The sequence below is a fragment of the Ahaetulla prasina genome, chromosome 2, assembly GCF_028640845.1.
Source record: "Ahaetulla prasina isolate Xishuangbanna chromosome 2, ASM2864084v1, whole genome shotgun sequence".
In the NCBI taxonomy this organism is placed as follows: Eukaryota; Metazoa; Chordata; class Lepidosauria; order Squamata; family Colubridae; genus Ahaetulla; species Ahaetulla prasina.
In genome coordinates, this window is record NC_080540.1 from 270,165,094 (window position 1) to 270,180,517 (window position 15,424).

At 40.6% G+C, this 15,424-nt stretch overlaps 1 protein-coding gene across 1 annotated transcript; it reads left to right on the forward strand.

Annotated features, from left to right (window-relative positions):
* Positions 1-206: 206 nt before the first annotated feature.
* Positions 207-2,859, forward strand: LOC131192268 (uncharacterized protein K02A2.6-like; the record flags this gene model as incomplete). Its single annotated transcript, XM_058171271.1, has 1 exon — positions 207-2,859. A coding segment is annotated over exon 1 (2,526 nt), but the record flags the coding sequence as incomplete, so codon positions are not given.
* Positions 2,860-15,424: the final 12,565 nt, after the last annotated feature.

Below are 15,424 nucleotides of genomic sequence, written 5' to 3' on the forward strand. Positions count from 1 at the left end.
CGAGACGAATGCGGAAGCTGCGGAGGTCAACACCAGCGCCAACGCTGCAAGTTTAAGGACGCAACATGTCGGCGGTGCGGAAAGAAAGGGCACCTAGCTCAAGTTTGTCGAGCGGCCCAACCTTCCCGCCGAAAATTCAAATCGGCCAATCAGAGCGCGGGATCGGAAAGGCAACCCGCGATTGGTTCAAACACGAAAGGCGCGAATTCGAACCAAACGACTGTAGTCATAGGCCGCGCCTCAACCCGAGTGGAGAAGAAGATCTTCACCAAACCTAAAATAGAAGGAGTAAGGTGCCGACTCGAAGTGGACACCGGGTCAGCGATCACCATCATGTCGTGGGACACTTTGGCGAAGTCACTGCCAGCAGTCGCGAAGCGCCACCTGCAAACTCAACGGCTACGGGTCCATGACTACCAGGGAAATCGAATCCCTGTTCGAGGGACCACCTCTGTCCGCGTCGAATACGGACCTCACAAGAAGACCCTGCCCATCACGATCGTCGAGGGGACTCTGCCTAGTTTGTTGGGACTAGACTGGTTTCGTGCACTGGGCATGGGAGTGACTGGCATCTACAGAAGTGACTGTAACCTGAAAGACATTCTCTTGAACGAGTTCGAAGATGTCTTCAAGGACTGCCTGGGCAAGTACAAGGGGACCCCTATTTCCTTCAACTTAGACCCCCAGGTAGCTCCCATTAGGCTAAAGGCGAGGAGAGTCCCTTTTGCCCTTAAGCCAAAAATTGACAAGGAGCTAGATAAGCTCATAAATCAGGGAATTTTGGTACCAGTCGATCACGCAAAGTGGGAGACGCCAATCGTCACCCCAATAAAACCAGATGGGTCAATTAGAATTTGCGCTGACTACAAGGCGACGCTAAACAAAGCCTTACAGAAAAGCGCTTACCCGGTTCCCGTGGTGCAACACTTGCTGCACTCTTTGGGGCGAGGGCAGGTCTTTGCAAAGTTAGACTTGGCCCAAGCCTACCAACAACTGCCCGTAGACGACAACACAGCCGAAGCCCAAACGATTGTAACTCACAGGGGTGCATTCAAGTGTACCCGATTACAATTTGGGGTGAGTGTGGCACCGGGGCTGTTCCAAAACTTAATGGAACGACTCCTGCAAGGGCTCCCAGGGGTAGTTCCCTACTTCGATGATGTCTTGATTTCAGCGGAAAACGTAGAGGAATTGGGGGAGCGTTTGAGAAAGGTTCTGGGCATTTTCCGGACAGCCGGATTAAAGGTTAAAGTAAACAAATGCCAGATAGGGGTCGAATCCGTAGAATTCTTGGGCTACCGGATAGACAAGAAAGGAATCCACCCCACTGAGAGCAAGGTCAAGGCAATCAGAAAGGCTCCAGCGCCCAAAAACAAAGCAGAGCTACAGGCATTCCTTGGGCTAGTGAATTTTTACGCGGTTTTTTTAAAAAACAAAGCGACCGTCGCTGAACCGCTGCATAAGCTTTTAGGGAAAAATACTGTTTGGTCTTGGGGAAAGTCGGAGAACAGGGCTTTCGAAGCAGTAAAAAACCTGCTCTCGAGCGATAGCCTGCTCATCCAATATCATAACTCATTGCCCCTAGTGCTGGTTTGTGATGCCTCCCCTTACGGGGTGGGGGCTGTACTCAGCCACAGACTTCCAAACGGTACAGAAGCCCCTATAGCCTTCTACTCTAGAACAATGTCCTCCCCAGAGAGGAACTATAGCCAATTAGATAAGGAAGCGCTAGCAATTGTGTCAGGGGTAAAAAAATTCCACGAATATGTTTTTGGGCGAGATTTTGAAATTGTGACTGACCACAGACCGCTGTTAGGAATACTAGCCGGCGACCGCCCAACGCCTGTGGCACTTTCGCCACGTTTGACTCGATGGACTATTTTCTTAGCCGCTTATTCTTACAAGCTACAGCATCGACCAGGAAAAGAAGTGGGGCATGCGGACGCGTTAAGCAGATGCCCACTACCAGGGGCGATCGAAGACCCCACTCCGGGGACGCCCATCCTGCTTATTGACTCTTTGGACTCTGGCCCAGTCACATCTAAGGAAGTGGCTCGGGCATCATACCGGGACATTATGTTGAGGACTGTACTCGGTTGGGTACAAAGAGGGTGGCCCGCTGCGCCGGGCGAACGTTTTAAGGAATTTGTTAAAAAACGTGATGAGCTCTCGGCTCAAGGGGGGTGCCTGTTATGGGGCGATCGTGTGGTAATTCCGGATAAATTAAGGGGAAAGGTACTGGACCTCCTCCACGAGGGTCACCCAGGGATCGTAAGGATGAAGGGACTAGCAAGAAGCTATGTGTGGTGGCCACTCATGGACTCAGAGATTGCTGAGAGGGTAGGGAAGTGCCAGGCTTGCCAAGAGTCCAGACCTCTACCCCCAACGGCCCCAGTCAGGGAATGGGAAAAACCCCAAGGGCCCTGGTCAAGAATCCACATTGACTTTGCTGGCCCTTTCCATGGCCAAACTTTCCTAGTGGTTGTCGACGCATTCTCTAAATGGTTGGAGATCATAATCATGAAATCCACTACGGCCGAGGCAGTAATCGCAGCCCTGCGCCACCTATTCGCAACCCACGGGTTGCCTGACACTCTGGTGTCCGACAACGGCCCGCAATTCACGGCAGCACAGTTCGAAGAATACTTGGCAGAGGAGGGCATCCGACATGCCCTCTCTGCGCCTTTCCACCCTGCGTCGAATGGCCTTGCAGAGCGTTCCGTCCGGAGCGCTAAGGAGGCATTGTCCAGGCTCAAGCCAGGTGACTGGCAAACAAAGATAGATTTCTTTCTGGCCGTTCAGCATAGAACCCCAAGCACTGCTACTGGCAGAAGCCCAGCCGAATTATTGATGGGACGGAAACTCCGGTGCCCACTTGACCGTTTAAAGCCCCATTACACACCAGAGGGTTACAAGGGGGAAATAGACAAAACAAGGGAATTGGGCATAGGCGACCGAGTGTGGGCCCGTAACTATGGGGACGGCCCAAGTTGGCTCGCAGGGCAAATCATAAAAGCAACCGGTCCAAAATCATACTTGGTCGAGTTACAAGACAACCGAGTATGGAGGCGTCATATAGATCAGATAAGGAAACGAATAACTGAACAACCCGAGCCAAATGAAACAGATCATGACCACTCCTTATTTGAACCCACAGCTGACCATGACCCGGGGGAGGCGCAAGACTTAGCTGAGGTCCCGGAGGTCCAGCGACGCCATCAGGTTCCCGAGGGAAACGGCAGGGAAAAGTACAAAAGTAATCCAAGGCCGGATGGCCAAGAAAAAGAGTCTGAAAGTAATCCAGGGCCCGATGGCCTAGAGAAAGAGCTGGGAGGAGAAAAAAGCCCCTCCGACCAGCTCAAAACACCACCCAGGACTGAACCGCGCAGGTCTGAAAGAATTAGGAGACGCCCAGGTTATTTGCGTGACTACGTCGAAAAATAACATGTAAATAATATGTAAATAGAAGCAAAGTGTTTTCTGGGAGGGGAGGAGTGTTATGTATTCATGTATGTACCTTTAAATATTTGGGCGGGAAATCAGCACGTTGCTGATTGGACGAAGCCGCCAGTAGAACTGTATATAAGGAGAGGTTTTTCCCCAGCTTAGTTGCTGGGTTCACCATATATTAAAGAGCTGTTGTCACTACCCTGGTCTCCAGCCTCGTTACTTCCCGAACTTAACAGTTAGAATAAATCTTCTTTGTTTGAGGCCTGTTGGAAAGAGGCTCAGCTAAAGGGAAATTCCTTAATGCCAAGGAAGTAGAGATAAGGAAGAGCCATGCTTGCAAAATATTTTATGGGTAGTTATAGGGAGGTGTTGATGAACATGTAATTAGAGAAAGAGATGATGTTGTCTCTGAAGGCGTCACTGATTAGTGGGGATCTGTCACTGGATCCGATGTAGGAGGGGCATGGGGGGGTATTGGGCTAGGGAACTATAAAATGTAATGCTTTTGAAATTTCAGGTGTGGCTTCCTGGCTCAAACTCCTTGGTTGAGATCTGCTGGGATACCACCCTATTTTGCAAAATTGCTTTTATTATTTTTTTAAATAAAATCTGTTTGTTTTCATCGACCCAAGTTTTTTTGGCTGAAATTCATTTTCAACAGCAAGAAGAAGTTATTCATGAGGGTCAGCGTGGATTTTTACCTAGAATACAGTTAAAGGACAATATTAGAAATGTGTTGGACAGTTTGGAATATTTTCAGCAATTTAAGGGGAAAAAAACCACATTGGTGTTCTTAAATACAGAGAGGCCTTTAATACCAGGCTTTCTTGTTCAAAGTTTTTGAAGAGAAAACTATATAATGGGTAAGATCAATTTATACTTCACTGAAAGCACAAATAGTTGTTAATGGAAATTGAGACACAAAAAGGAACAAGGCAGGGAGGCCCACTCTTATTTATTTTAGTTCTTGAAATATTGAATAGAGATATAATACAAGATAAGAGAATTTTGGAAGGAAAGGTTTTAAAAAAATTATAAGTTCAAGACTTTTTCAGATGACTTGGTGTTGGTTTTGGAAGATCTTTTAAAGGGAGTAACATTAATGGAAAACTAAAAGACTTTGATATATTTAGAACTGATGAATAAAACTGAATAAAAGCAGCTATGTTGTATCCTGAGAGTAAGAGGTGAATATATAATTATAACTGCTAAAAAGAAGATCGAAAGCCACTTCTTTATATCTTTTTTTCTTTCTTTTCCTTTTTTCTTTCTTGCATTTTAGCTTGCTTTGATTTCTTTTTCTTCTCTCTTCTTTACTTATACAGGTAGTCTTCAAGTTACGACCACAATTGAGCCCAAAATACATGTTGCTATGTGAAACATTTGTTAATTGAGTTTTGCACCCTTTTACAACCTTATTTGTCTCAGTTGTTAAGTGAATCACAGCAGTTGATAGGTTAGTAACCTGGATTGTTCAGTAAATCTGGCTTCCCCATTGATTTTGCTTGCCAGAAGCTCGCAAAAGGGGATCACATGACCCTGGGACACAGTCCCAACGGTCATAAATATGAACCAGTTGCCAAACATCTGAATTTTGATCACATAATCATGGGGATACTGGAAAGGTTGTAACTGTGAAAAATGGTCATAAGTCACTTTTTTCAGTGCCACTGCAACTTTGAGTGGTTGCTAAATGAACTGTTGTAAGTCGAGGACTACCTGTATTAGTTTATGTTAATTTTTATCTTCTTTCTTATAACTTTAATAAAATTATACTAAAAAATGAAAAGAGTCATTTTTGCTTTTTCACTAGGATCATTTCTGGATTAGATTAAGTTTGCCTGAGTATGGAATAGATCACTATGTGCAAAGGCTTTCATAGGAACTGGTCCGATGAACACACAATGTCCCAGCTATTTTGGAAATGTGTTTATAGGTCTGTACAGGTAGATTTTCATTTTTTAGATATGCCTCTATACACACAGATAGTGAAAGACGGGACTCAAGAAGCAACATGGTCAGGTGTATTATTTCCTTTTTCAACTCATATGGTTGTGCAAGAATTTGTGAAATTTATTGTGGATTATATAACTATAATCACTGCATTATGTAAAAGCTATTCATGATTCTTTGAATCTTCAAGGTAAGCATATATACATGTACAATAATCAACAAGTGTTATGCCATTCCAATTTCTCTTGTTAGAAAACACTTAATTTATATTCAGTAAATATACTGATATAACATGCTAATACCTGATTAATTAAATCAGGATCTATTAAGGCGTCTATATCTAGGCTGTAAAAGTTTGAATGACTATTGGATGGCACCAAAGGTACAGAAAACCCAGTTTATTGCTATTTATCGTAAGAGTCTTCTGATTTTTTTGTACCCTGGTGACATGATAGTCCTAGGGTAAATTATTTATATTGGTTAGGTTACACAGTACATTGAAGTATGAACCAATGAAACTCTCAGATTTCATGCCAAATATTGGCTGAGTTCTCATATAATGTTAGTCTGTGCTAAAGGGTAGCCCTCTAGTTCAGGGGTCTCCAACCTTGGTCCCTTTAAGACTTGTGGACTTCAACTCCCAGAGTTCCTCAGCCAGCTTTGCTAGCTGAGGGACTCTGGTAGTTGAAGTCCACAAGTCTTAAAGGGACCAAGGTTGGAGACCCCTGATCTAGTTTATAACTGAGCATGCTGTAAGAACCCAACCATTGACTTAGCATCATCCTTTCTGATTTTGGCATTCATTTTATTCCTTCTTCTGATCATCTGTTCAGTGGAGAAATTGCTCCTTAAGTGCTTCTAAAAAGCTGAATCTCTTATGTGGGCTATTGAAACAGGCAGAATTCTTACAACAGAAGTATGAGATAGGCCAGGGGTCTGCAAACTTGGCTCTTTTAAGACTTGTGGACTTTAACTCCCAGAGTTCCTCAGCCAGCTTTGAAGAACTCTGGGAATTGAAGTCCACAAGTCTTAAAAGAGCCAAGTTTGCAGACCCCGAGATAGGCTATTCTTAAAAATGTAGTTTAGCTATTGTTTAAGGTTCACAAAAAATTATGATGGGTATAATTATTTTAAATGCTGCATTATTTTATTTTGTTTTCAGATGAAATTTCCAAACAGTAATACAAAGACAAAGCCTTGATATTTACTATTTGAAAAATTAAACTTTGAATTCTTGTGTTAATTGGGCCAAAGAAAACAAATGTTGTTATTACACAGTTCTCATTTTAAAATCTCTTTTTCAAAGTCACCAAAATTATGGAACTGTAGCATTTGATTAGTTTTATGGCACCATTAATAAATGCTTGACTTTGGATAAAGTGGCAATTTAGAAAATGATAAGTGGAGGCTGCCCAACCTATTATTTTGTTTGATTGCATTACAGTTGCTTTCATGCCATTGAGATCCAGCTGTGCATGATTACATTAATTCTCATAATAACAAATAATGCACTGGTGCATTGCCAACACAACATAGTATGAAGCTAATATAGTTGTCTTAGTATTAAGTCACCATAATATTATTTAACTGTAATTGGGGAGCAGTGAACTATTCCCAATAAAATAATATACCTATACGGTTATCCTATATGTCCCGTCTCTTCTCTATATTGGGTCATTTATTTATTTATTTATTTATTTATTTATTTATTTATTTATTTATTTATTTATGAACAAGGAAACAAGTAACAGTATAGACATAGACATGGACACAGGAAAAAAATTGGCACAAAAAAGGATATAAATAAGCAAAATATAGCTATAAACACATAGAATGATTACATATAATTGGGAACAGTAGGACAGGGATGGTAGGCACGCTAGTCCTCTTATGCATGCCCCCTTAGAGACCTCTTAAGAAACATGAAAGGCCCACAGTAGACAGTTTATAGTGAAAGGTATGGGGATTAGAGAGACTAACAACAGGATCAGGTAGAGTGTTCCAGACATTTACTACTTTATTACATAAGTCATATTTATGTTGAACATGTTTGCTGTCTTGAGTTATTTATAAAAATAACAATGGTGGAACACAAATAAGTAAAACTTCATGTTTTGTTTAAGGAATAGTTTTGTCATGATCTATTTATGGCACCACCAGCCCAGGAGGAACCATGAAGAAAAATAAAGACCTAAAAAATAAGGTAGGGAAAGAACTTGGAATTCAAAGATAAGAAAGAAAAAAAAAGGAGGAAGAGAAGTTAAATAGAAAGGAAGTAGCTTTGCTTGTTGTGACAATGCATCCTATCAGGAGGAGACATTGTATTTCCACAGAATATAATAGAATAGAATTTTTTATTGGCCAAGTGTGATTGGACACATAAGGAATTTGTCTTGGTGCATATGCTCTCAGTGTACATAAAAGAAAAGATACCTTCATCAAGGTACAACATTTACTACACAAATGATGGTCAATATATCTTTATAAATCATAAGGATTACCAGCAACAAAGTTACAGTCATACAGTCATAAATGGAAAGAGATTGGTAATGGGAATGATGAGAAGATTAATAGTAGTGCAGATTTAGTAAATAACATAACATAACATAACATAACATAACATAACATAACATAACATAACATAACATAACATAACATAACATAACATAACATAACAACAGAGTTGGAAGGGACCTTGGAGGCCTTCTAGTCCAACCCCCTGCCTAGGCAGGAACCCTACACCATCTCAGTCAGATGGTTATCCAACATTTTCTTAAAAATTTCCAGTATTGGAGCATTCACAACTTCTGCAGGCAAGTCGTTCCACTTATTAATTGTTCTAACTGTCAGGAAATTTCTCCTTAGTTCTAAGTTGCTTCTTTCTTTGATCAGTTTCCACCCATTGCTTCTTGTTCTACCCTCAGGTGCTTTGGAGAACAACCCGACTCCCTCTTCTTTGTGGCAACCCCTGAGATATTGGAACACAGCTATCATGTCTCCCCTAGTCCTTCTTTTTATTAAACTAGACATACCCAGTTCCTGCAACCGTTCTTCATATGTTTTAGCCTCCAGTCCTCTAATCATCTTTGTTGCTCTTCTCTGCACTCTTTCTAGAGTCTCAACATCTTTTTTACATCGTGGAGACCAAAACTGGATGCAATATTCCAAGTGTGGCCTTACCAAGGCATTATAAAGTGGCACTAACACTTCACGTGATCTTGATTTTATCCTCTGTTTATGCAGCCCAGAACTGTGTTGGCTTTTTTAGCAGCTGCTGCACACTGCTGGCTCATATCTAAATGGTTATCCACTAGGACTCCAAGATCCCTCTCACAGGTACTACTATTGAGCAAGGTACCACATATACGGTACTGGTGCATTTTGGTTTTTTTTTGCCTAAATGTAGAATCTTACTTTTTTCACTGTTGAATTTCATTTTGTTAGATAGCGCCCAATGTTCAAGTTTGTCAAGATCTTTCTGTAATTTGAGCCTATCTTCTGGAGTGTTGGCTATTCCTGCCAGCTTGGTGTCATCTGCAAATTTGATGAGTTCCCCATCTATCCCCTCGTCCAAGTCATTGATGAAGATGTTGAAGAGTACTGGGCCTAAAACAGAGCCTTGGGGTACTCCACTGCATACTTCCCTCCATGTGGATGTAGTTCCGTTGAGGACTACACGTTGACTGCGGTTGGTCAGCCAGTTACGAATCCATCTGGTGGTGGTGCTGTCTAACCCACATTTTTCTACTTTATCTAGTAGTAGGTTATGGTCTACTTTATCAAATGCTTTACTGAAGTCCAAGTAAATTATATCGACAGCATTCCTCTGGTCTACTAATTTTGTCATTTTGTCAAAGAATGCGATAAGATTAGTCTGGCATGATCTGTTTTTGACAAACCCATGTTGGCTTTTGGTTATTACTTTGTTTGCTTCTAGGTGTTTGGTGATTCGTTGCTTGATTATCTTTTCTAGAATCTTCCCCGGTATTGAGGTCAGGCTGATAGGTCTGTAGTTTCCTGGGTCTGTTTTTTTTCCTTTTTTGAAGATGGGAACTACATCAGCTCTTTTCCAGTCCTCTGGCTCCCCTGTGCTCCAGGATCTTTGAAAGATATAGTTCAGTGGTTCAGTATATATAGTTTATATATAGTATATAGTATATATAGTATATACAGTAGATATAGTTCAGTAGTTTGACCGTGTTGAGGGTGCTTTGATTTTTGAACCTGGTTTGCAATTTCCTTTACATCCATCAACCTCTCAGTGCTAAATAAAAAAAACCAATCACAGTACTCTCTAGTAGATGCAGAGAATAGTGCAAAAATGGGAGTTCAATTGTTGCTTCCCCAACCTATCACTGATCATCCAAATCTCCTCACTCCTATCACACACAACAGAGAAAGAGGATATTTCCCTTCCCCCTCTGCTTTTTTGTTCATGTCAGGATCATTTGTCTGACCGTAGGCAAAAACCCTGGAGTGATTACTACTGGAAATGAGCTGCTGAAGCCAGAGCCTTGGGACTGTGCAGTGGAGAGAGGCTTCACAGCTTCAGTGATTTCAGATGGAGCAAAGCTGCAATAGAAATTAATCAACTTGCTGCTCAATATAGACAAGAGGAGGAATTTGCCCAGGTCCAAAGATTGTGAAGTGGTAGAAATACTGCAGAGAAAACCCCTCCCCCTCTTTAACAGATGAGATCAAATCAGGGTTTATTTTTTAAAGATTTTGCATTGGCAGAACGTTTACTTGAAACCCGTTCTTTTTATCAGTAGATCCTACAAACCTGTAATGTTGTCTCCATTAGTCTTTGGGTTTTTGAAGTAACAGGCCTAATCAGCAGGACTGTGAGGGTACCCATCTCCCTAAATATAGATGTATGTCTCAAAATTATATTTTGCCATAACGTAAGCGCTCAGCAGATATCTACCGATAGGCTGCTGCATCAGTACTCCTCCTGCCCTTCCATTCATAAAGCAAGAAGATCCTTGAAGTGAAGTCCTATTAATGAAGTTCTAGTGTGCTCCTGGGTGTGTGGGGGGGGGGAAGAGTGGGGGGGGGGATTCCTGGCAAGTGCCTGACTAAGTCCCTGTAGTTTTCTTGGCAAGATTTTGGAAGTGGTTTGCCATTGCTTACTTCCTAGGGTAGAGGTGGGGGACGGAACTGGTCCAAGGTTACCCAGCTGGCTTTGTGTCTAAGGCAGAACTACAATTCACAATCTCTTGGTTTCTAACCTGATGTCTTGATCAATACATCAAACTAGCTCTTAATTTATGTTTGTGTGTGTGTGTGCCTTTGAGTCAGTGTGGACTCTTGGTGCCAGCCTAGACAAGTCCTTGTAGTTTTCTTGACAATGTATACAGTTTCAGGAATATGATCTCCTCCTACTTTCATGCTTATGGATATTCAAATCAAATTCAAATAAAGTATAGCTACTTCATTGCATAGCTAAAATTGGAAATTTTAGCTACATGCCGCATAGACTTCCTCTCCATCTGATGCTTTGAGCTTCATAAACTTCATAAAATTGCCTTTAGCCAGATCTGGTGCTTGTGAATCATTTTTGACAACAAGTCTGCCAGATGAAATGATCTGGAATTCAGCTGTGTTGAAATGAAAATTAAATAGGCAGCTCCCAAAGGGTTTCAGTTTGCAAAACATACATTACTGTCTTCCAAGAAATCCTGAAGTCAATCATCATTGGAATCCTGGATGGCTTCCACATAAAGATTACATTCGGCTATCACATTTGTGATAGAAGTGAATTAGTATCATAATCCTAATTTCTTTGGAAGAAAAATATGCTTTTTTTCATAGAAATAACCGAATAACAGAGGTCTTTTACTCCAACCCCCTTCTCAGGCAGAAAACCCTATACCATTTCAGACAAATAGTTGTTCAATATTTTCTTAAAAACGTCCAGTGTTGGAGCATCCACAACTTTTGGGAGCAAGTCATTCCATTGATTAATTGTTCTAACTTCTAAGTAGATCCAGTCTTGATTATATGTACTGAGCAGTCACTGATTTCAAAAATTACTTGCAAATAGTGATGCAATCTAGGCTCATTTACTATGAAGCTAGTCCTACTGAACTTTTATCTCTTGACCTTCAAATCTCCCATCTTAAGATAAGCCAACCTGAAGAAGCAACTTTCTCCTTGTATGCTTGGCCAGACGCTAAAGTTATTTTCTCTCTGTTGCTCCAGACCATAATGCTTCGGATCTTCACTGAGACTATTTTTTGCTTCACAGAACCAATTGATCCTGTGAAAAATACTCTCAACAGATCTCCAGTCCAATATTGCATACTTTCCATTACTTATTAATTCATAGCTCTAAGAAAGCTACTAAATTTTGTTGATAAGTTGCCATAAGATAGTTGCTATAGGAAACTAGTGGGTTTAAACTTGTTTTAAACTTCTTTAGAATTTATCTTTAATTTTAGCCTATTTTACTTATTTTGTCCAGGGATGATATGTAAAATTTGTTACAACTGGTTCTGTGGGCATGGCTTGGTGGGGTGGGGGTAATGTGACTGGGTGGGCGTGGCCATTTCCCCCTTTTTATTTATTTATTTATTTATTATTATTAGTAGTAGTAGTACTAGTAGTAAAAAAATGCTTTTAAAAGCCTGTGATGATCAGGCAACTCAGCTGGGATCGCCAGAGGAAAAAAAGCTTTTAAAGGGTTCTGACGATCCCAGCTGAGCCGCTCGATCATCAGAGGCTTTTTTTTTTACAAAAGCATTTTTTCACTGAAGAAAAAATGCTTTTAAAAGTAAAAAACCCCAAACCTCTGATGATCGCATGGCTCAGCTGGGGCGGGGGGGGGAGGGATTTTTGCCACCAGTTCTCTGAACCACCCGCCACCATTACTAATGGATCGGGTGATCCGTTCCGAACCGGGAGCATTTCACCCCTGATTTTGTCTCATTTTGTTCATTTTAATATTCAATATTTTGAATATTGAATATTTAATATCTCGCACAAATTCATATTGTCTTTTTCTTTATAATTTGGCCTTTGACTGGATATTTAGATAATCCTGAATATAACCAAGACACCTACCTCCTTCTATTTGCGCAAAACAGCAACTCTGTGAGGTGAGTTGGATAAAAGAGGATGACTGATCCAAGTCGCTCAGCTGACCTAAGGTATAAAAGAACTTACTTGCTAGAACTTAGTTTCCTAGTTTTTAGGCTAGCACGTTAACTGCTACACCAAACTGGCTAATTAATCTAATCTAATGACAAAACAAAAAGATACTTTTTTTCTGTGTTTCCCAAGCTATACAGTGACTATGAAACAATGTCTCTGAAGTGATTTCCATTAATCAGAAATTCCCAGATTTCTGGATCAGGCCCCTGTACTGGATGGGATTTTTTTAATACAGTATCCTGTAAGATACTTAACAATTCTTTCTTCCTGTCATATTAAAAAGTTTACTTTCTCTCTCTTAAAACACCTTTGTTTCATTAATCATTTTGGATTGATATGATTTGTTACTTTGCTTCTTCCGCTGAATTATTGATGTTGCCATATATGGCATTTCTTTTTCCTATTTTAAATTTGTTAAGTGTAATTTTTCATTCACTTTTTTTGAAAAGAGATGAACAATTTCATTTTAAAGTTATTTTAAAATTATTTTCTGGAACATTCATTCACTCAATGAATTTTTCTTTTTAAAAAGTAACACAAAAGAAAATAGCTTTACTCAGCCTGAAGCATTCAATATTTTTTGTTTATACGCTGCTATTTTTCTATGAACATGCAAAATGAATAATAATATCTCAAATGTCAAAAATTCACTCCACTTCTTACTGGCTTTAGGCAATACTGTTTATTTCTTCACAGGAGAACCAGCTTTGCTCCTTTGTTTCCTCTTTTCTCCACATACATTAATTTATTTTAAATCATTAACTAAAAATGAATTTCTTGATGAAATAAAATTGTCATATAATGAAATACCAAATAATAACACCAACTTCCCATGAAAGCACACAGCGCACAACCACAAGGCTTGTCCAATCTTTCTGCCTTACTTGGTGTGCAGTGATTTGACAGCACTTGGCACTTTACCAAACTCTAAAACCAGGGCTAAAACCTTCAGCATAAGGATAAAATATGTAATGATAACCAAATATTGTGATAACCAATAACATCATGTAGAATGAGTCTTGCGTTTCCTCAGAGTTCTTCCTGCTGAAAAACTGGGAGCCTTGTGTCCAGAAATAACCCTGCTGTCTGTTTGTGGGCCCAGAATGCTCACATGACACATTCAAAGAACTGATTCCTCTTGCCTTCCTTCATCCCACTGACTTCTGTCCTTAAAGTGATTTTTGCTCTTTCTATAATGTCTGTCTGGAAATAGTCCAAAAGTCCAGGTTTTTTAAAATAAGAAAAATACTACTGAGGTACCCTTAGGGGCTTTCCTATTCTCATTTAACAGAGCTAAACTCCAGATCATTTCATCTGACAGACTTGTTGCCAAAAATGATTCACAAGTACCAGATCTGGCTAAAGGCTCTTTCATGAAGTTTATGAAGCTCAAAGCATCAGATGGAGAGGAATTCTATGTGGCATATTACTATACAAAGCTCAGTGTTGTTTCCCAATTTTAGCTACTCAATGAAGTAGCAACAATATACTATATTTGAATGTGATGAATACCGTGCACATGAAAGTAGAGGAAGGTCACATTCCTGACCTGCATAACACTCATACCACTCTGTTGCAGTGGTGGGATTCAAATAATTTAACAACTGGTTCTCTGCCCTAATGATTTCTTCCAACAACCAGTTCACCAAACTGCTCAGAAAGTTAACAAACGGTTCTCCTGAAGTGGTGCAAACTGGCTGAATCCCACCACTGCTCTGTTGCCAGATTAAGTTTATAATAACCCATCATATGAACTGATCCATTATCAGCAATTATCCATAAAGTGAGAAAAAAGTGGGAAATGAGTCAGAACTCCACATGCAAACCAGGGATGAAATCTAAAAATTTTCCCTACCGGTTCTGTGGACGTGACTTAATTGGTGGGCATGGCTTGGTGGTCAGATGACTGAGTGGGCGTGGCCAATAACAATAAATAATAAGAATAATAAACAAAGTATAAAAAACAATAAGAGGTATCAAAAGCCAACTTTCACACTTTACACACACACAACACAATACAACTGACTCACACACAATGTAAAAGCAGCTGCACTTCACACTTCACACTTCAGCCACGAAAAGCTCAAAAACCAACTTTCACACTTTACACACACACAACTCTCTCTCTCTCACACACACACACACTCTCACAAAATGCCATATACAGCTTTCTGAGATTTTGTGTGTTTGTGTAGTTAGAGTGAAACACTACAGAAACACACCAAATCTCAGAAAGCTGCACAGATATTTTATTTTATTATTTTATTTTATTTTATTGTGGACTTCAAATCCCAGAGTTCCTCAGCCAGCAAAGCAGGAAGTCAAAGCAACCTTTTTTTTTTCTTCAGTAGCTGAAGAAAACATGCCGTTGCCAGCCCGAAAGAGCAGTAATTATAGGTAAGTGAGGAGGGGGAATTTGCTGGACTTGGGTGGGGGCTCTTGTAAGTGGGGGCTGTTAAAAAGTGAGTTTAAAAGCCTGTGAGGATCAGGAAACTCCTCTGGGATCGCCAGAGGAGGCTTTTAAAACCTCGGGTTTTTTTCTTTTTTCTTTTCCCCTTCGGCTGAAGAAGGTTTTTTAAAAAAAACTTTTAAAGTGTTCTGATGATCTCTGCTCAGCCCCGCGATCATCAGAGGTTTTTTTTTTTAACTTTTCAAGGCATGTTTCAGCTGAAGAAAAACTTTTAAAAGTAAAAAAAAAAAAACCTCTGCTGATGGTGTGGCTCAGCAGAGGCGGGGGGGGGGGGGCGAGGCCAGGGATTTTTGCTACCAGTCCTCCGAACCAGCAGCTGCCATCGCTACCTAATCGGGAGAGCCGGTGCGAACCGGGAGCATTTCACCCCTGATGCAAACCCAAACTTCACCCACT